The sequence below is a fragment of the Mustelus asterias genome, chromosome 12 (genome assembly GCF_964213995.1).
Source record: "Mustelus asterias chromosome 12, sMusAst1.hap1.1, whole genome shotgun sequence".
NCBI lineage: Eukaryota > Metazoa > Chordata > Chondrichthyes > Carcharhiniformes > Triakidae > Mustelus > Mustelus asterias.
The window spans coordinates 34124607-34147476 of record NC_135812.1 but is presented as its reverse complement, the minus strand read 5'-3'; the positions used below and the strand labels follow the sequence as shown (position 1 = coordinate 34147476).

The 22870-nt window shown below is 45.7% G+C and overlaps 1 protein-coding gene across 1 annotated transcript in view; it reads right to left on the bottom strand.

Moving 5' to 3' along the window:
* The window catches only part of LOC144501882 (eosinophil peroxidase-like), a 48277-nt gene extending 30602 nt beyond the window's left edge, over window positions 1-17675 (bottom strand). Inside the window, 6 exon segments of the mRNA XM_078225922.1 lie at window positions 202-331; window positions 9660-9721; window positions 9724-9794; window positions 11723-11898; window positions 15032-15125; window positions 17613-17675. Of these exon segments, the coding sequence (XP_078082048.1) occupies window positions 202-331; window positions 9660-9721; window positions 9724-9794; window positions 11723-11898; window positions 15032-15066 (474 nt within the window). The 5' untranslated portion in view covers window positions 15067-15125; window positions 17613-17675.
* Window positions 17676-22870: the final 5195 nt, after the last annotated feature.

The following is a 22870-nucleotide window of genomic DNA, read 5'->3' as shown; positions in this document are numbered from 1 at the left end:
GCCTGGAAAGTAAGGTTCTATAGGAACTTTTGCTTTCACCAATTGTTTAGTTTAATTTTCTGCTTCTATTTCATGTTATAATTGGTGTCTCTGACACCAGGGCTCACTGATAGGAGGTCACTTGGAAATGGGAAGGTTTTTTTCCTTTTAAGGGACAAGTACATTGAGCTAATCCTTTGCCTTAGAGAGTATTGAACTTACTAGTGGCAAAGGAAACCCTGAATATAATCGGCTCCTGGTCCATCCCTTTGGAAGTGAATATCCATCCTCATACTCAGCTGGGAGCCAGCGGGCAAATGCATGATTAGCTGCTCCCAGATGAGGATTCTTCCTGGAAATAAACAAAAAAACAGGTCAGTTTATTTCAACTCTTACTGACCCAAAGACCAACACGGGACTGCCCTTTGTACTGACCCAAAGACCAACACGGGACTGCCCTTTGTACTGACCCAAAGACCAACACGGGACTGCCCTTTGTACTGACCCAAAGACCAACACGGGACTGCCCTTTGTACTGACCCAAAGACCAACACAGGACTGCCCTTTGTACTGACCCAAAGACCAACACGGGACTGCCCTTTGTACTGACCCAAAGACCAACACGGGACTGCCCTTTGTACTGACCCAAAGACCAATACGGGACTGCCCTTTGTACTGACCCAAAGACCAACACGGGACTGCCCTTTGTACTGACCCAAACACCGACACGGGACTGCCCTTTGTACTGACCCAAAGACCAACACGGGACTGCCCTTTGTACTGACCCAAACACCAACACGGGACTGCCCTTTGTACTGACCCAAAGACCAACACGGGACTGCCCTTTGTACTGACCCAAAGACCAACATGGGACTGCCCTTTGTACTGACCCAAAGACCAACACAGGACTGCCCTTTGTACTGACCCAAAGACCAACATGGGACTGCCCTTTGTACTGACCCAAAGACCAACACGGGACTGCCTTTGAACCCTCGACTTACTACAGGATCTGACAGGGTTTCCCTTCTAATCTCCATTGATTCGAGAACCTGACAGGGCTCCCCTTCCAGCCCAGCTCTCTGTTTAACCTGCACAGATGTGGTCTTCCACTCCTTAATAACTCCAACCCATTGTGCAGGAATACCTTTCTAATCTCTCCTGACCCCACGACCTGTATAAGACAAAGCTCCCACTTATGTCAACGGACGGAGTGAGACAGCAAGCACTGATTTTTTTTAACACAGCAGGCAGGTTTTTTCAAATATTTTAAGGGTGGGTGCCACCTAAACGAGTTTTTCCTCATGTCACCATTGCTTCTTTTGTCATTCACCTTGTCTGTGCCCTCTCGTTCACCATCCTTCCATCAGCAGGAAAAATTTCTCCCTGTCTACTCCATCCAGATGCATCCTGATTTTGAACACCTCTATCAAATCCCATTTCAACCTTCCCTAATCCAAGAAGAACAACCCCAGCTTCTACAGTCTGTGCTGAAGTTCCTCAATCCTGGACCGTTCTTGGGAATCTTTTCTGCCTTCACATCCTTCCTATACTGTAGTGCCCAGAATAATCCAATTGAGACCAGACCAGTCTTTCATACAGGTTGATCATTACTTATTTGCTTTTGTATTTTATGTCCATATTGATAAAGCTTCGGATGCCATATGCATTATTAATCGTGCTCTCAACTTGCATCCATCACGCAAACCAATCTCCCATCCATTGACTCTGCCTACACTTCCCGCTGCCTCTGAAAAGCAGCCAGCATAATCAAGGACCCTGCAGACCCTGGACATACTCTCTTCCACCATCTTCCGTCGGGAAAATGATACAGAAGTCTGAGGACACGTACCAGCTGACACAAGAGCAGTTTCTTTCCTGCTGCCATTAGACTGTTGAATGGACCTATCTCATAATAAGTTGACTTTTCTCTACACCCTAGCTATGACACTAACACTATATTCTGCACTCTGTCCTTTCCTTCTCTATGAATAGTATGTTTTGTCTGTGCGCAAGAAACAATACTTTTCACTGTATACCAATGCATGTGACAATAATAAATCAAATCAAATCAACTCACTCTGCAATCTTCAATAATATATACACAGAAATCCCTAGGTCTGATCCTGCACCCTCTTTAGTTTTGTATCTTTTATTTTATATTGTCTCTTCATGTTCTTCCTACCAAAATGAATCATTTCACACTTGCCTTAAATTTAATCTGGAATTTACCCACACATTCTACCAAGCTATGTCCTTCAGAAATTCTACACTATCCATTTATGGTTCACCATGCTTCTGAATTTTGTGCTATCTACAAATATTGCAATTGTGTCCAAAGTCTAGACATTAATATATGCCAAGAAGAGCAGGGCCTAACACTGGCCTCTGGAGAACCCCACTATAAACATTGAACATAGAACATTACAGCGCAGTACAGGCCCTTCGGCCCTCGATGTTGCGCCAACCTGTGAAACCAATCTAAAGCCCCTCTAACCTACACTATTCCAATATCATCCATATGTTTATCCAATGACCCTTTAAATGCTCTTCCTCCAGTCCAAAGGTTCAACATTACTCTTTGTTTCCTGTCATTCAGCCAATCTCATATCCACTTTGCTACTTTTCCATTTATTCCATGATCTCTAACTTCGCCCACAAATCTGTTGAGCATCAAAAACCTTTTGGAAATTGATATAGACAACATTAATCACATTACACTCATGCTCTCTCTGTTACCTAATCAAAAAACTGAAGCAAATTAGTTAAAGATTATTTTCCCTTGACATGTCCATGCTAGATTTTCTTAATTAACCCACATTTGCCCAAGTGACTGTTAACTTTGTCCCGAATTATCATTTCTAACAGCTTCCCCATCACTGAGGTTAACGTGACTGGCTTATAATCGCTGGGCCTAGCCTACACCATCTTTATGAACAAGGTGTAATATTTGCAATCCTCCCGTCCTCTGGCACTGCCTCTGTATCTAAGGAGGAATGGAAAATAATGACAGTGTCTCTGTAATTTCCACACTTATTCCCTTTTGTATCATTGAATGCAACTGCTCTGGTGACTTATCAACTTTAAGTAGAGGAAGCCTGTCTAAAACCTCCTCCTGAGTCTAAAAGGTTGCCAAGTTTTTCACCTCCACTACTCTTGCTGAAAGTTTACGTCTCTAAGTATAAAGAAGAATTCTTTGATGACAGTACTAAATTTACTCTTGACTGACTTGAATCAGTGTCTCCTTGCCCGACTCTCACAATTTAATTTCAAGTTTTATTATCCTATAATTATTTGGAAGATACTTTTGCATTGCCTTGATCATCTTGTTTGATTTTATAAGGTCACTTCTCAATGCCTCCTTCAAAAGCCAAACAGCTCAGGTCTCCCCAATCCTTTATTATAAATCAGTCCTCTGGCACAAAGCATAAATCTCTTTTCTGCACTGCCCCCAGTACTTAAAATCTCCACTGTCCCTCGGTAATCAGAACTGGCTGTAGTCCTCCAGGAGTGGCACTGCACAGCTTGAGCAGGATTTCTTTGACTGGTACTCTGCTATTTGACTATTTGGTTAAAAGGTGGCTCAGTGGTTGGCACTGCTGCCTCACAGCACCAGGGACCCAAGTTTGATACCATCCTTGGGCGACTGTGTGGAGTTTGCACGTTCTCCCTGTATCTGTGTGGGTTTCCTCCAGGTGCTCTGGTTTTCTCTCACAGTCCAAAGAAGTGCAGGTTAGATTGATTGGCCATGACCCTTAGCGTCCAAAGATGTGTAGGTTAAGGGGATTAGCAGGATAATGGGGTTACGGGGATAGGGCTTGGATAAGATTCTCTGTTGGCGAGTTAGTGCAGATTGAGGGGCCAAATGGTCTCCTTCTGCACTGGAGGGACTCTGATATTCTACTAACCTTGTTGATTGTTGCTCTGCCTTGAGTGGACATGTTAAACATCCAGGTTCAAGATTTCCTTTCTGGTTTCACCTTGGACTATTCCAACACTATTCATGGAGTACATTTCATTCTATGTTCAATAATTCACATTTATTCGCATCAGATTTTATCTGCTATTGTTCTGCCCACTGATGTATTTGACTACTTCATTCGGTAATTTCTAAAATGCATTCCTGTGATTCCAAAGTCTGGTATCATCTGCAAATGGATCCAGGCACTGAGACACATATTGAAGTCAAGCTTCGATATAATTGAGATGGTAATCAGGATAAAAGGGTCAAAAACAAATAAAGGTTACTTCATTAAACTTAAAGCTCTAAAGATTCTGAATAAGGAATTATTTGGAGTAGGACACACAGAGAAAGGATTTATGTCATTCTGAGCTGTTCGAGGGAGAATTGTTGTTTCAGATTCACATTAAACTTTGATTCAGATTCCAAATGACATTAGTCTGAATCAAAGTTCACTGTGAATTAGAAACAATACTCCTCCCATCAGCAAACCCTCAAACAACTCAAAATGACATACATACTTCAATAAGCACTCACTGCATTCTACTCCAGCTAATTTCTTACCCATTCAAAGGGTTTATACAGAATCCCTACAGCTTTAAGTTCGATTAAGTAGTCTTTATTTGCTTTCAACCCTATTCCCACATCGGTGATTACCATTGTGGTGAACCATTGTTGGTTCCCACCAGGTAGTGCTGAGCCAGGGTCTGGCCAGTACTATGAGTCTGTATATATGTTACTGTTGGGGTTAGGGTTGGGCTGTTCTACATGTTACTGTTGGGGTTAGGGTTGGGATGTTCTACCTGTAATATAGTTCTTATGGTACATCCCAGTCGGGCTCCGCCTCCTGGGAGAGGTATAAAGGTCACTGCTCTGTCTGGGACCCGTTAGTCTGGGATTGTGTATTATATATGGTAGCTCTATTGTTGTAGTCAATAAAAGCCTTTATTTCCCCGAGTACCTCTAGCCTCGTGAGTTATATCGCGCATCAATTTTAGTGACTACAATTGAACTCTCTTCGTTGAAAAAAAAAACGACACAGAGAACATGGAGCAAATGCTTAAACCCGAACGGCTTACGCTGGACCCACGTGCGGCGGGCGCCTCGAACACCTTCGACCACTGGTTGAAATGTTTTCAGGATTACCTCGAAGCCTCCGCAGCGGTCACCACCGACGCCGACAGACTCCGGGTCCTCCACGCGAGGGTAAGCGACGCTGTATATTTAGCGATCCGTGGGGCCACCGACTACAAAGGGGCCCTCGAGCTTCTTAAGAAGCGCTACATTAAACCGCCGAACGAGATGCATGCTCGATATCTCTTAGCCACTCGACGGCGGCAGCCCGGCGAAACGACGGAACAGTACGCGTGCGAGCTCCTACAGTTAGCCAGGGGCTGTAACTGCAAAGCAGTGTTGGCAGACCAGAACATGAACAACTTCGCTCGAGATGCATTTGTGGCGGGAATCGGCCCGTCTTACATCCGCCTTCGGCTGTTGGAGCAAGGTAATCTCGATCTCACTAAGTCTATAGAGCTAGCTGATGCGCTAGAAACGGCCTCCAAAAGTCTGGCGATGTACCCCGACGACCACGTGGAGACAGCGTGGCAGGGGCAGTCACAGACCCCACTTCATCCAGCGGGACCGAAAAACTGCGTGATTGCGTTCCCACCCTCGGGCCTGACGACGGCAGCAGCTCCAGGCGGCCCGCGGTGTTACTTCTGTGGGGGAGTGAAGCACCCTCGGCAGCAATATCCAGCTAAAGCGGTGTTGTGCTCCGCCTGCGGCAAGAAGGGGCATTATTCGAAGGTATGCCGATCCAAACTTCCATCCAGGAACAGCAGTGCGGCGGTGACTCCCCGGAGCCGGTTTCCTCGTCGTCGGCATCGTCAAGGGCTTCTTCCACGTGCGAGGCCAGGACGTCGCCATTCCAGACGACGGAGTCGCAAGAGACGCGCGACCACCAGGGGCCACTGGTTTTGGCGCCATCGCCCACGTGCGACCTATGGGGGCAGCCATTTTGGTCGGCACTGACCGCGAATGACCAGCAGGGGTCGTCATCATCCATCTCAGCCACCTGCAGTGGCACCCACGAACCAACGGTGGCGTCGATCATCCTGGACCAGGCAAAGCCTCACAGACTCGACAAGTCCATGATGGACATACAGGTAAACAAACGCACGATTTATTGTCTGTTTGACAGCGGGAGCACGGAGAGCTTCATTCACCCAGACGCCGTGAAGCGGTGTGGCCTCCAAATTCAGCCTGTCAAGCAGACAATTTTGATGGCGTCAAGGTCCCGGTCTGTCACCGTGCTAGGGAGTTGCGTGGTAAATCTGACGGTGCAGGGCATGGTTTATGAGAGCTTCAAGCTCCTGGTGTTACCGCACCTTTGTGCGCCAATACTCCTAGGACTAAATTTCATGGTCCACTTGAAGAATGTAACCCTACAGTACGGTGGGCCACTCCTTCCGCTTTCAGTGGGAGACTCGCAGCCTCTAAATTGCCCAACGCGCTCCACCTGTAGCCTCTCGACGCTTAAGATTACCACACCCTCTTTATTCCAGAATCTCGTGCCAGGCTGCAAGCCCATTGCAACTAAGAGCAGGTGTTACAGCGCTGAAGATCGGATTTTCATTCGATCTGAGGTTCAGCGGCTCCTCAAGGAAGGGATCATACAACCTAGCGCTAGTCCTTGGAGAGCGCAGGTCGTGGTGGTCAAGAGTGGGAACAAAGCCCGGATGGTCATAGACTATAGTCAGACCATTAACAGATACACGCAGCTGGATGCGTATCCCCTCCCGCGCATATCTGACATGGTCAACCAGATTGCGCAGTACCGGGTGTTCTCCACCATCGACCTAAAGTCTGCTTACCACCAGCTCCCCATTCTCCCAGAGGACCGACAATACACGGCTTTTGAGGCGGATGGTCGCTTGTACCATTTTCTAAGGGTTCCTTTTGGTGTCACGAATGGGGTCTCGGTCTTCCAGCGTGCTATGGACCGAATGGTGGACCATAACGGACTGCGGGCTACCTTCCCGTACCTGGATAAGGTCACCATCTGCAGCCATGACCAGCAGGATCACGATACCAACCTTCTTAGATTCCTACGCACTGCATCTCGCCTGAATCTGACCTACAACAGGGAGAAGTGTGTATTTCGCTCGCGCCGCCTAGCTATCCTCGGATACGTGGTGGAAAACGGGGTCATTGGCCCTGATCCAGACCGTATGCGTCCCCTCCTCGAACTTCCCCTGTCCACTAGCGTAAAAGCACTGAGAAGATGCTTAGGCTTCTTCTCTTACTACGCACAGTGGGTTCCCAATTACGCGGACAAAGCCCGTCCACTCATCAAGTCTACCTCTTTTCCCCTAGCACCAGAGGCTCGTTTGGCCTTTGAAAAACTAAAAGCCGACATCGCGAAAGCCACGATGCACGCTATCGATGAGTCCATCCCCTTCCAGGTGGAGAGCGATGCATCTGATTTCGCCCTGGCTGCCACATTTAACCAGGCGGGCAGGCCCGTCGTCTTTTTCTCTCGCACCCTCCAAGGCCCCGAATTTCGACATTCGGCGGTGGAAAAGGAGTCCCAGGCCATTGTGGAGGCCGTCCGGCATTGGCGCCATTACTTGGCGGGAAAACGGTTCACCCTGCTCACGGACCAGCGGTCCGTGGCGTTCATGTTCAATAACACGTTACGGGGCAAGATCAAGAACGATAAGATCTTGAGGTGGAGAATCGAACTCTCCACCTATAATTACGACATCATGTATCGTCCAGGGAAACTCAACGAGCCCTCGGATGCCCTGTCGCGTGGGACATGCGCTAGTATGCAGGAGAATCGATTGCAGGCTCTCCACAATGACCTCTGCCATCCGGGGGTCACTCGGCTCTACCACTTCATAAAAGCCCGGAATCTACCCTACTCGGTGGAGGATGTCAGGTCCATAACCAGAAGCTGCCGGGTATGCGCGGAATGCAAACCGCACTTTTACCGACCTGACAGGGCACAACTCGTTAAGGCCACTCGTCCCTTCGAAAGACTGAGTGTGGATTTTAAGGGCCCCCTTCCCTCGACAGATCGGAACGTGTACTTCCTCAATGTGGTTGATGAGTACTCACGATTCCCTTTTGTCATTCCCTGTTCTGATATGACCGCTGCCACGGTTATCAAGGCATTTCGTGATCTTTTCACCCTGTTCGGTTACCCCTGTTACATCCACAGCGATAGGGGCTCGTCGTTCATGAGCAATGACTTGAGGCAATACCTGCTCTCATACGGGATTGCCTCTAGTAGAACCATGAGCTACAACCCTAGGGGTAACGGACAGGTTGAACGTGAGAATGCTACAGTCTGGAAGGCTGTCTTACTGGCGTTGAAGTCTAAAGGCCTTCCAGTCTCCCGTTGGCAAGAGGTGCTCCCTGATGCGCTCCATTCCATACGCTCACTCCTGTGTACGGCAACCAACGCTACTCCCCATGAGAGACTGTTTTCATTCCCTCGGAAGTCTTCCTCTGGGACCTCATTACCGTCTTGGTTGACGTACTCAGGACCTGTCCTCCTGCAGCGACATGTTAGGACCCGCAAGTCCGACACTTTGGTTGAACAGGTCCATCTCCTCCACGCCAACCCTCAGTATGCCTATGTGGCATACCCTGACGGGCGAGAGGACACGGTCTCGATTCGAGACCTGGCGCCAGCAGGGGGCTTGGAAACCCCTGTCGCTCCCATACCTCCTGTTAGAGACCCCCCAACTATTGTTTCCCCTCCTGACATGGCGCGGGCAGCATCGGGACCATCACTTAACCCTTTTACTCCCGTGTACAGCTTGCCTGAGTCCAGGAGATGGTCGCCACTTCAAGGCGTGCCCGAGTTCAGCGGATTGTGACCACCTCGGGGTCTACCGGCCCGTGAGACATTGGAGGAGCCGTTGGACACTGCCTTGGGGAGAACGCCACCGCGAGTGCCTACACCGGTGTCATCGCCGGTGTTGAGGAGGTCACAACGACGCTGCGGTCCCCCAGACCGTCTGAACTTATAGACTGATGAACAATTGTTCTGTGTTTTTGTACCCCGCCGGCCTTTGTTTTCAAAGGAGGGGTGAATGTGGTGAACCATTGTTGGTTCCCACCAGGTAGTGCTGAGCCAGGGTCTGGCCAGTACTATGAGTCTGTATATATGTTACTGTTGGGGTTAGGGTTGGGCTGTTCTACATGTTACTGTTGGGGTTAGGGTTGGGCTGTTCTACCTGTAATATAGTTCTTATGGTACATCCCAGTCGGGCTCCGCCTCCTGGGAGAGGTATAAAGGTCACTGCTCTGTCTGGGACCCGTTAGTCTGGGATTGTGTATTATATATGGTAGCTCTATTGTTGTAGTCAATAAAAGCCTTTATTTCCCCGAGTACCTCTAGCCTCGTGAGTTATATCGCGCATCAACCATCTCTTTGACATTGATGTCTGATGAACTATCTGGTAGGTTGTGGCCTCGTACCTGGTCAGTAGTGTACGATGAGTATAGTTCAGTTCCATATCACATGCTGTACTTTCCCACTCAACTCTTGAAATTCCAAATTTTTGTTTCGAAAACAATCCTGATGGTAAAGTTTTTGCTTTGAATCAAACCACATTTCATCATAGTTTTGATGTTTGATGAATTAACTCAAGCCCGTGTTTCGGGAAATTGAATCGGATTTCAACTTGTCAGTTTAATCAGATTGTACCTGTTGTTGCAATCAGAGGTGATGGTCCTGTATCGGTTTGACCAACAGTTGTCCTCACATATTCACTGGGCAGGGATGTGGCTGAGCAACCTGAGATCTGCCATATAGTGAGAAGGTCACCCTCTGTTAATAGATCTGCAAGATACACATGGTCATGAGAAAATTGCAATCTCTGGAGATTCCCACCAAGGTTCCTGTCGTAAATCAACCTCCAAATTGAATGTGACTGTTCCACCCCATGTTGATTACTGTACATGTTGTATATTGTTTAATTGATGCAAGTTGGTAAACTCAGCAGCTAACAACAGTCTATTATGATTCATGCTCCCATCATTGAATATATTGCTCCTAGAATCATAGAATCGCTACAGAAGTAGGCCATTCAGCCCATCGAGTCTGCACCGATCACAATCTCACCCAGGCCTTATTCCTGTAACCCCACACCTTTACCCTGCTAATCCCCTGACACTAAGGGGCAATTTAGCATGGCCAATCCAACTAACCCGCACATCTTTGGACTGTGGGAGGAAACCGGAACACCCGGAGGAAACCCACACAGACATGGGAAGAATGTGCAAACTCCACACGGACAGTGACCTGAGGCTGGAATTGAACCCAGGTCCCTGGTGCTGTGAGGCAGCAGTGCCGCCCTGTTGAGAACATTTCAGTTGCGCTGGGATTGGGTTTGGCTTGTCTATGTTCGGAAATAATATTTCGATCCTTCGGTTTCTAGATTATCGGAGACCGGACAAACCCACCAAAGTGTGGAATGGGATGCTTTGGAATCCCAACACAATGATTCTGTGGGAATTGTCTGGGAAGTTTGAACGTCTAATGCAGTGGTTCCCAAACTTTTTTCACTGGGCCGCACTTTCGGAATAAAAATTTGCTCACGCCACACCGAATTTTTTGTTGATAAGAAATACATTTTTAAAAAAACAACTCCTAGCAGTGCTTGATTCATAACATAAAACACAACTACTTTATAACATGATCATGGGACATCGTCCTCAGCATCACTTGATGCTCTTGCTGTCACTTTGGAAAAATATCTATCCATGTTTAAATGTTTCTTTGATTGTCCTTGAATCTTCCCGCCACACTTGCTATCCTCTCTCGCCGCACCCTTTGGGAACCACTGGTCTAATGGGAAATTCCACTGCTGCCCAGGATCCTCCAAAAAAGTTTCCAGTGCTGAGTTAAAGTTGGTGACTGCGGGTAGTTCCATCTTACTTATCAAATAATTACCCAGGAAACATTAGGCAGAAAAATCCCAGTCTAACTCCCAGGTAACTGTTCAATTGAATTGCACCCCCGAAACATCACCTCCCCTTCCCCAACCTCACCATCCCGACCTGACTTGCCCCAAGCATCCAATTTTCTCCTGACCCATTCCCTCCCTGACTCCCTGCCATCTTTCTGACCCAACCTTACCACCCTACCCAGCTGCCACCCTGCCCCTTTGCCCATCCTATTCACTTACCCATCCTACTCACTTACCTTACTCACCCTATATCCCCTTATCCAACCCACCCTAGCCCCATATCCACCTTCCCTTCCCCACCTTACCCCCTTACCTACTTATCTTCTCTCTGTAGCTTTTCAAAGAAGCTTTGGGATATTTAAACTCTTTACTTAGCTGAATATGGGCAGCCACTGATGTAAAAAGGGGGTGCCCTATGTTGTCTCTGGGGTTTCCTGCACTGAGTGAGGTTGGAAGGATCTCCCTCAGAAGAATGCCCAGAAAAATCGGAGGAAGGCAAGTGGATATTTTTTGTCTGTTCATGCTCGGAAACCGGGGTTCATGATCCTGAATGGAAGCTTTGAGCCTGTGTGTTTTCAGTGAAGGAAATTCCCCTCCAAAAAAAGTGAGGAACAGACTATCTCTGGGCAGGGAAGATCTGCCAGTGCAGGTGGCAGTACCATCTTATATCCAGCAGCCAGCTGATGAGGGCAACAATGGCAGCCCCTCTTAATCCATTACCCTGTGAGATCAGAATATCACAGTGTGAGGAATTATCTGCAAAATTATGCTCTGCTGCCAAATCGCTTATCAAACTGACCTGTTGAATTGAATAAACATCTGTGGGTTTTACTGACATTGCGTTGGATGAGTGTCAGTGCAGTTTCCAAGTACTCTGCTGATCTCACCGCAGTTCTGGTCTCTGCCATGGGCTGCTTGAAGTAGGCTAGGAGGTCAGCTGAGGTAAAGGACCTTTTAGAGAGCTTCAGTTTGTGACTGCAATAAAGAGGGCAACAAATTTCAATGTCAAAAAACAGTTCACAGACAAAACAACAGATAGCAGATAATAAAACATCATACAACAGATAACCACAGCTTTTTAAATAAAGACTAATATTCCAAGGTGCTCCATACAGATATAAAGAATGAAATAAAGATGCCACAACAAATATAAGTTAACAGATAACAACAGACCCTGAAGTATTTATGAAAAAAGGGCATTTTTGTCAAAGCTTTTCATCTTGCACTCATCAGGACATTCACAAGAATACAATGCAAGGGACATCTGCAAATATATACTGTAATGAGAAGAGAGAGCTGATTGTTTGACAAGCAGCCTCTGATTGTTTGAGGCATTGCCATGGAAAATGCACCAGTTGATGGTGACTGACTGTTAACTGCCAAGAATTGCTTGAAATTTAAACCAGGCAACTTGACTCTGGTCAAGATATTGCCCTGAGGAATGAACCAACGAATGCTATCCCTTATTTTGTTTCGCTAAAACAGGCACAAATATGTGTACATGTACTTTCTGCCTGCAAAGAACAGGGCCCTGTGTTTTGATGTATGTAGCTTCCAGTACATGCAAACACACCACACTGCAAGCCTGACTAATAATCTTAAATTGGTTGTCAGCATAATCGTTCACACACTGAGGATTAATTAGCAAATGTTCTTCCACCACATCTAATGTTGAACATTGCATTTTGAGTTTTGCAAGAATGGGATGGTTGGGTACATTCTGTACCTTGTCCATTGCAGGAAGTGGAAGGGACATGGTGTTTGATACAATTCACCAGTCTTTAATAACAGCTTACAAGATACAGTAATTATCAAGGAGGAAGGTCCTTTGGCCCACCTTGGCTCATCCATGCAGAATGACTTAAAAGCTCCCCCTTTGCTTTGCAATATCCATTTGGTTATCAAGTGATCACAGGGCTTTGATCACTACCTTCCTGCCCAATGCACTGTGTGGGTTGATTTGTTTTTGGCAGAGGAATATCAGTCCTAAATTTATTTCTTAAGAATTTAAATCTGTATACCACTGACCTACTCTCACAAGTTAATTTCATGTAAGATTCTAGATATAACTTTCCTGCTAATAATTTAAGGCATCTCTATAAGATCATGCCTCAGATGCCTCATTTCAAGATTGGAGAATCCAAATATCTTCAGTTATTCCTCACAGGATCCTAACACTGAGGATGTATCCCGTGGGCTCCTCCCCCAGCATTGTTGGATATCTCCCCTGTGTCTCAGTGACCAGCAGTGGACACAATACCCACAGTTAGCAAAGCTAACCAGATCATGACTTTGACTTGCGTTCTATTTTAACTGTATAGTTTCACATTCCATTGGCTTTGTTGATTGTCCCGCTGCATTGGCTGACTTCTATTCTGCTAAGACTCCAAAGTGTTTTTCAACTTTAACTTCAAACTTAGTCAAATTGTTAGTTGTGTGGTAAAACTTCCATTTCAATATATCTGTGATAAATTTAATCTGCCATTTTTCTGTCTATTTGCATGTTTTGTTCAACTCATTCTGTAATTTCTGTGCTGCCTTCTCCAGTTTTGTTCTGTTCTAGTTTAGTACCACTTGCACATTTGACCAATTTGCAATGGCTTTTTTTGGAGTGCAAATAATATAAATTGACTAAAAAAAAAATTCCCAACACCAATCCCTGGGTGTCCTGTTGAGTACGTCCCCTCAGCACATAACAGCACAAATGCAACATCTAAAAGACATCAGTTCACAGAACAGGAAGAAAAATAGTTTACAAATAGCATCACAGAAATCAAGCAACGTAATGTTCCCGATAATGGAAAACAACAGATATCAAATCACGGAAAGTGATAATTAATAATACATCATTCATCAAATTACAGAGAACAAAAAGCACATCAGGCCAATCAGTAGATAACCGATGTCAGGTAACACAATAGATAGCAGATAAAGATACAGGTGCCAGTAGATAACAGATCATAAATTGCAGATGACATATTACGTAACAGATAGAAATTAACAGATAACATGACAGAACAAATATCAGAAACCAAATAAGATAACAGATCACTGACATTAGATTACATAGCAGATAGTTTGACTCATTCCTATGAACCAGGTAATCATGGATTCCAAATGTCAGGCTCAATAATTCATTACAGCATTGAAGGATTGCTACATTATTGGGAGATCCATCTCCGACTTCAAGAATGGTCCAGGCCTTAAACTATGATTCCTAAATGCACCCTGACACTTGGCCAGAAGACCAATTATAAGCTGCCCAGTTCTTCCTAAATCCCCACGTATTGCAATCCAGCCAAAACATCTCCGCATTCCTTCCCAGTCTCCAGCTCCCTACCAAATTCAAGCTCCGTTGATTGCTGCCATGGATAACGAGGTCAGACTGAAAACTCCTACCAATATCAAACAGTGGAATAGGTCTCAAAACATAGCAACACAGCTAAAGGCAGTATACCTTCAAAGCAGCACACCCCATAAAACACCTTAAAGCACCTTATGAGGAGAAACTGGGTAGACTTGGAGCTATACTCATTGGAATTCAGAAGAATGAGAGGAGATCTTGTAGAAACATATAAAATTATGAAGGGAATAGATAAGATAGAAGCAGGGAGGTTGTTTCCACTGGGTGGTGAAACTAGAACTAGGGGGCACAGCCTCAAGGTAAGGGGGAGCAGATTTAGGACTGAGTTGAGGAGGAACTTCTTCATCCAAAGGGTTGTGAATCTGTGGAATTCCCTGCCCAGTGAAGCAGTTGAGGCTATCTCTTTGAATGGTATTAAGGCAAAGATAAATAGATTTTTGAACAGTAAAGGAATTAAGAGTTATGGTGAGCGGGAGGGTAAATGGAGCTGAGTCCACAAAAAGATCAGCCATGATCTTATTGAATGGCAGAACTGGTTCAAGGGGCCAGAGGGCCCACTCTTTCTCCTAGTTCTTATGTTTTTATGTAAAGAGAAATATACCAGAAAGTTTTGAACCCTCAATTCTAAGCCTCCTCTTCATCCATGAGCAACACCATTGAATTTAACTAATGTATTTAAATATTAAAATTAGTTTGCTTAGTGCAACTGGGTCTGACACCAGTGTTACTGAAGTAATTACTCACCCATTTCTGGTCTTTTTATATGCTGTGTCCACCATTTTGATAGCTGTTTCTACCGAGCTGTATACAAATCGACTGCCCAGGGCTTCCTCTGAATCTGTACACACAGCCACACAGTCAATTGAGAAACACAATTATCGAAAAACTCCAATAGCAGATGAATAGGAAATGGAACCCTGGGGGAAACCACGGTGGTTTGGTGAGGTTAGAGCTGCAATAGGATGGAGAAGGATATAACTTCGAGGCTGAAGCAGGATTTATTTTCATGTTATCTGACAACTGGGAGTGGCAAGTCACCCCAGGAGTAAAAACATTCCTGGAGCAAACACTGGGAAAGATGCTGTGTGCAGAGCAGAGACCGGGAGTATGATTATTCCTGGAGCTGAGGACAGAAATGAAACTATTTTTGGAACAGAGGTCATGAGTGAGCTGGCATGGTGGCACAGTGGTTAGCACTGCTGCCTCACAGCACAGGGATCCGGGTTCAATTCCTGGCTTGGGTCACTGCCTGTGTGGAATCTGCATATTCTCCCCATGTCTGCATGGGTTTCCTCCGGGTGCTCCAGTTTCCTCCCACACTCCAAAGGTGTGTGGGTTAGGTTGATTGGCCATACTAAATTGCTCATTAGTGTCAGGTGAATTAGTGGGGTAAATTCGTGGGGTTATGGGATTGTTGTCGGTGTAGGCTTGATGGGCCAGATCGCCTCCTTTTGCACTGTAGGATTCTATGATCGCTGTTGTTGCGACTCTGTTTAATTGCAAACAAAGGAAACCACAATGATGAATGATTCTCCTTATGTCCTTCACAATAACTAGATGGGGAGCAGAGAGGCTGCACCGTTTGCATACAAATCCTGGAAATACTCAGCAGGCAATGCAGCATCTGTGGAAAGAGAAACAGAGCAATGGTTTTATGTAGACGACCTTTCATTAGAAATGTAACAGGCTTTAAATGAAGACGGGGCAGGGAAAGGGGAATGGGGAGGAAAGGAGGAAATGGAAGGTCTATGATAAGGCAGAAAAGATGAAATGACAAAAGGATGATGGTGCAAGACAAAATCAAATGGTGATGGTACAAGGAAAAAGATGTGTGTAGAGGAGGTGCACATGAAAAAAGCAGAATTATTACCAACTGTAACTGTCGAAAAAAATAGGAGAAGTGATTCGGCTTTGAAATTGTTATGCTGAATGTTGAATCTGGAAGGCTGCCTAATTGGAAGAGGCAATGCTGTTTACTCGAGCTTACACTGAGCTTAATTTATTAACAAAGCAAGATGGTATCCAAAAGAATTTTTTAAAAAGTAATTTGAGTGGTTTATTTGGTTCATTTCTTTTCTTTTATTGGTAGCTGGTCTCCACAGCAATTATGTGCCAAATGTTCTTCCCTCAACTCTCTCGGGTTAACCCTATCAATGCTCCAAATGTTCTTCCCCCAACTCGCTCCAGTTAACTCTATCAGCATAACCTAATTCTTTTTTCTCTCTCATGTCCTTGTCTTGTTCCCCTTAAATATCTAAATGCTATTCATCTCAACGTCACTAGATTGATTGAGGTTCACTAGATTGATTCCAGAGATGAGGGGTTTGTCGTATGAAGAGACAAAGTTTAGGCCTATACTCTCTGGAATTTAGAAGAATGAGAGGAGATCAAATTGAGGTATACAAGATGATAAAAGGTATGGATAAAGTAGAGTGGATGCTTCCTCTTTTGGGGCATTCTAGGACAAGAGGTCATAGTCTTAGGATAAGGGGCAGCAAATTTAAAACAGAGTAGATTAGAAACTACTTCTCCCAAAGGGTTGTGAATCTGTGGAATTCGCTACCCCAAAGTGTGGTGGATGCTGGGACAGTGAGTAAATTTTAGGAGGAATTAGACAGATTTTAATTGGTAATGGGTTGAAGGGTTATGGGAAGAAGGCAGGAAAATGGGGATGAGGAGCATATCAGCCATGATCGAATGGCGGAGCGGACTCAATGGGCCAAATGGCCTAATTCTGCTCTTATATCTAATGAATTTATGAACTGCTCCTTATGACAGCAACTTCCACATTATTAGCACTCACTGGATAAAGACATCTCTCCTAAATTTCATAGCTTTTATTGATGACCATGTAATATTTATACAAACTTTGTCCCCCTGACAAGTGGAAGTTTCTTCTCCACTTTTAGCTTATTAAACTCCATCATAATTTTAAAGACTTCTATTAGGTCACACCTCAGTCTTCTCTTTTCTATAGAAAAGTGTCCCAGCTTGCTCATCTTTTCCTGGTAAGTATATCTTCAGTCTGCGATCATCCTTGTGAAATATTTTGGCCTCTGCCATTGCCTCTGTATCCAATTTATAATATGGTGATCAGAACTTTGTAAAGTATCCCAAGTTGAACCAAACATTGATGCAAGTTGATGAATGTTGTATTGATCACTCAATATAGTTGTTTTCTCTGGTTTGATTGACCAGGGCATCAGTTCCAGACTAGTGTTTTTTCAGTCAGACTCAGTCTAATTGAACTTGCTTCATATGAAGGTACTGATCACTCTCCAACCCTCTGACATGACAAAACATGTTGGAAATTTCTGCATCTTACCTGAATGAACTCTGCCAGTCCAAGGGATGAAAATCCCAGTGAGGAACGCAGTCCAGAACCACACAGGTGCCATTCTGAAAGAAAGACATTATCTGTAACACAGGCTAACAATGTAGAGATGAGTTTACATCCTGCTGCATATATCACCACACAGAGGGACAGTAAAAAGTTACAGTAGCAGCACCAACCAATCATTGAATTACATCAATTTCAGACCCAGTCACACAGAAAGTTCCAACATGTCTTGTCGTGTCAGAGGGTTGGAGAGTGATCAGTACCTTCATATCAAGCAAGTTCAATTAGACTGAGTCTGACTGAAAAAACACTAGTCTGGAACTGATGCTCTGGTCAATCAAACCAGAGGAAGCAACTATACTGAGTGATCAATACAACATTCATCAACTTGCATCAACCCGGCACCCAAACAGATCACCAAACCTCTCTCCATTCACCCAAACACCAACCCAGCACTCAAAAACATCACCAAACCTCTCCCCATTCACCCTGACACATTATCCAGCACCCAAACACATCACCAAACCTCTCTCCATTCACTGAAACACCAACCCAGCACCCAAACACATTACCAAACCTCTCCCCATTCACTGAAACACCAACCCAACACCCAAAAACATCACCAAACCTTTCCCCATTCACTGAAACACCAACCCAGCACCCAAACACATCACCAAACCTCTCCCCATTCACCCTGACACATCACCCAGCACCCAAATCCATCACCAAACCTCTCCCCATTCACCAAAACACCAACGCAGCACCCAAACACATCACCAAACCTCTCCCCATTCATTGAAACATCAACCCAGCATCCAAACCCATCACCAAACCTCTCCCCATTCACCGACACATCAACACAGCACCCTAAAACATCACCAAACATCTCCCCATTCACCGATACATCACGCAACACCCAAACCCATCACCAAACCTCTCCCCATTCACCGACACATCAACACAGCACCCAAAAACATCACTAAACCTCTCCCTATTCACCAAAACACCAACGCAGCACCCAAACACATCACCAAACCTCTCCCCATTCACCGACACATCACCCAACACCCAAACCCATCACCAAATCTTTCCCCATTCACCGAAACATCAACCCAGCACCCAAACATATCACCAAACCTCTCCCCATTCAACCTGACACATCACCCAACACCCAAAGACATCACTAAATCTCTCCTCATTCACCGAAATATCAACCCAGCACCCAAATCCATCACCAAATCTCTCCATTGACCGAAACATCAACCCAGCACCCAAACACATCACTAGCCTTCTCCCCGTTCACCAAAACATCAACCCAGTACCCAAACACATCACCAAACCTCTCCCCATTCATTGAAACATCAACCCAGCATCCAAACCCATCACCAAACCTTCCCCATTCACTGACACATCAACACAGCACCCAAACACATCACCAAACCTCTCCCCATTCACCGACACATCAACCCAGCACCCAAAAACATCACCAAACATCTCCCCATTCACCGTGACACATCACCGAGCATTCAGACCCATCACCAACCTCTCCTCATTCACCAAAACATCAACCCAGCACCCAAGCACATCACCAAACCTCTCCCCATTCATTGAAACATCAACCCAGCATCCAAACCCATCACCAAACCTCTCCCCATTCACCGACACATCAACACAGCACCCAAAAACATCACCAAACAAAGAACAAAGAACAATACAGCACAGGAACAGGCCCTTCGGCCCTCCAAGCCCGCGCCGCTCCCTGGTCCAAACTAGACCATTCTTTTGTATCCCTCCATTCCCACTCCGTTCATATGGCTGTCTAGATAAGTCTTAAATGTTGCCAGTGTGTCCGCCTCCACCACCTTGCCTGGCAGCGCATTCCAGGCCCCCACCACCCTCTGTGTAAAATATGTCCTTCTGATATCTGTGTTAAACCTCCCCCCTTCACCTTGAACCTATGACCCCTCGTGAACGTCACCACCGACCTGGGGAAAAGCTTCCCACCATTCACCCTATCTATGCCTTTCATAATTTTATACACCTCTATTAAGTCTCCCCTCATCCTCCGTCTTTCCAGGGAGAACAACCCCAGTTTACCCAATCTCTCCTCATAACTAAGCCCCTCCATACCAGGTAACATCCTGGTAAACATCCTCTGTACTCTCTCCAAAGCCTCCACGTCCTTCTGGTAGTGTGGCGACCAGAACTGGACGCAGTATTCCAGGTGCGGCCGAACCAACGTTCTATACATCTGCAACATCAGACCCCAACTTTTATACTCTATGCCCCGTCCTATAAAGGCGAGCATGCCACATGCCTTCTTCACCACCTTCTCCACCTGTGACGTCACTTTCAAGGATCTGTGGACTTGCACACCCAGGTCCCTCTGCGTATCTACACCCTTTATGGTTCTGCCATTTATCATATAGCTCCTCCCTACATTATTTCTACCAAAATGCATCACTTCGCATTTATCAGGATTGAACTCCATCTGCCATTTCTTTGCCCAAATTTCCAGCCTATCTATATTCTTCTGTAGCTTCTGACAATGCTCCTCACTATCTGCAAGTCCTGCCAATTTTGTGTCGTCCGCAAACTTACTGATCACCCCAGTCACACCTTCTTCCAGATCATTTATATAAATCACAAACAGTAGAGGTCCCAATACAGAGTCCTGCGGAACACCACTAGTCACAGGCCTCCAGCCGGAAAAAGACCCTTCCACTACCACCCTCTGTCTTCTGTGACCAAGCCAGTTCTCCACCCATCTAGCCACCTCCCCCTTTATCCCATGAGATCCAACCTTTTTCACCAGCCTACCTTTTCACCAGCCAACCTTTTCACCAGCATACCTCTCCCTATTCACCAAAACACCAACGCAGCACCCAAACACATCACCAAACCTCTCCCCATTCACCGACACATCACCCAACACCCAAACCCATCACCAAATCTCTCCCCATTCACCGAAACATCAACCCAGCACCCAAACATATCACCAAACCTCTCCCCATTCACCCTGACACATCACCCAACACCCAAAGACATCACTAAATCTCTCCTCATTCACCGAAATATCAACCCAGCACCCAAATTCATCACCAAATCTCTCCATTGACCGAAACATCAACCCAGCACCCAAACACATCACCAAACCTCTCCCCATTCATTGAAACATCAACCCAGCATCCAAACCCATCACCAAACCTTTCCCCATTCACTGACGCATCAACACAGCACCCAAACACATCACCAAATCTCTCCCCATTCATTGAAACATCAACCCAGCATCCAAACCCATCACCAAACCTTTCCCCATTCACTGACGCATCAACACAGCACCCAAAAACATCACCAAACATCTCCCCATTCACCCTGACACATCACCGAGCATTCAAACCCATCACCAAACCTCTCCCCATTCACCAAAACATCAACCCAGCACCCAACCACATCACCAAACCTCTCCCCATTCACCCTGACACATCACCGAGCACCCAAACACATCACCAAACCTCTCCCCATTCACCCTGTCATATCACCCAGCACCCAAACCCATCACCAAACTGATCCCCATTCCCAAAACGTCAACCCAGTACCCAAGCACATCTCCAAACCTCTCCCCATTCACCCTAACACATCACCCAGCACCTAAACACATCACCAAACCTCTCCTCATTCACCCTATTGCACCACCCAATCAAAACACTCACACCTAGCCTCAGTATCAGTATAGCTGGTGTATGAAGCATTACTGATTTTGAATGAAATATCTATGGTGAGCATGACCGGTGTGAACTCTCTCAATCATATTATCAAGTCCAAGTTAAAACAAAGCTACCAGTAATATGTCAGAAACAGAAAATGCTGGAAAACTTCAGCAGGTCTAACAGCATCTATGGGGAGAGAATAGAGCCAATGTTTTGAGTCTAGATGACCCTTCGTCAAAGCTTCATCTAGCAGTAATGTATATCTGACAGTTTAGGAAACTTACAACTGGAATGTAAAAGGCAAGTGTGCCAATGAATGCAGAGACTCAGTCAATAGTTTCTGAGGCATTCTGGGCTGGACAATGGAATGGAATTAAGCGAGGGACAATATTGAGCCTGGCAACATTACCCAGTGAAACCACATGTGGAGAGCTCAGTGATGCTCCTCCCTGTCACCTAGCACTCACTGTTTTACCTCCCACATCTTCAGGATCAGTCACATTATGGGATAATGGGAAAAGTCAAACCCAACAGTTTTCCTTTTACAGGCGACTGGGATTGAACCCGCCAGCGGGACTCCAGCTCTCTCTCTTCCTGCAATGATACCAAACAGAATTCAATACCTGTGCTATCTCTCTCGAAACAAAGGAAAAATGGATTTTCTCCCATGCTAACCCTAAAATAGATGGACTTCAACCCAAATGCAGGTGTTATTACATTATCCTAAAGTCTGAATGTCAGACTCACTGCAGTAAATGATTCTGGGGCAGACAGATTAACACTCACCTCCTCCAAGTTTCTGATCTGAATCTGTTACTGACACTCATGCTATATAACTAAACAGCCACTCCCAGTGACTGACGCCCTTTCTGCCTCCTCAGGTTACGAGTATCGCGTCTGTTTAACCAGGTCTAAGCTGCCTATAAATCACAAGACTGACAACAACACTGAGAGGATGCTCATCAATCATCTGTTTTATTTATAAAGTGGGGTCTAAGTAACAGCAGGCACTGTAATCAGCGATTGTAGACTGAATCCCACCTCCCCTCAGAATTTGAAATGCACCCCCCCCCCCCTCCCCACCGCCCCCGCCCTCAGCGGTCACAGTCCAGTCTGGGTTTGGTTAGATTTGCTGTAGTTTAAAATGGGCAGTTTCTATTCAATCGCCCATTATTCATATTATCAAAGAATCATAGAATCCTACAGTGCAGAAGGAGGCCATTTGGCCCATCAAGTCTGCACCGACTACAATCCCACCCAGGCCCTATCCCCATAATCCCATGTATTTACCCTAGCTAGTCCCCCTGTTACTATGGGGCAATTTAACATGGCCAATCCACCTAACCCACACATCTTTGGACTGTGGGAGGAAACCGGAGCACCCGGAGGAAACCCACACAAACACGGGGAGAACGTGCAAACTCCACACAGACAATGACCCAAGCCGGGAATCGAACCCAGGTCGCTGGTGCTGTGCCACCGTGCCACCCTAGTGACTTCAAACAGGCTGCCCATGCGCCATCAATTAATGCA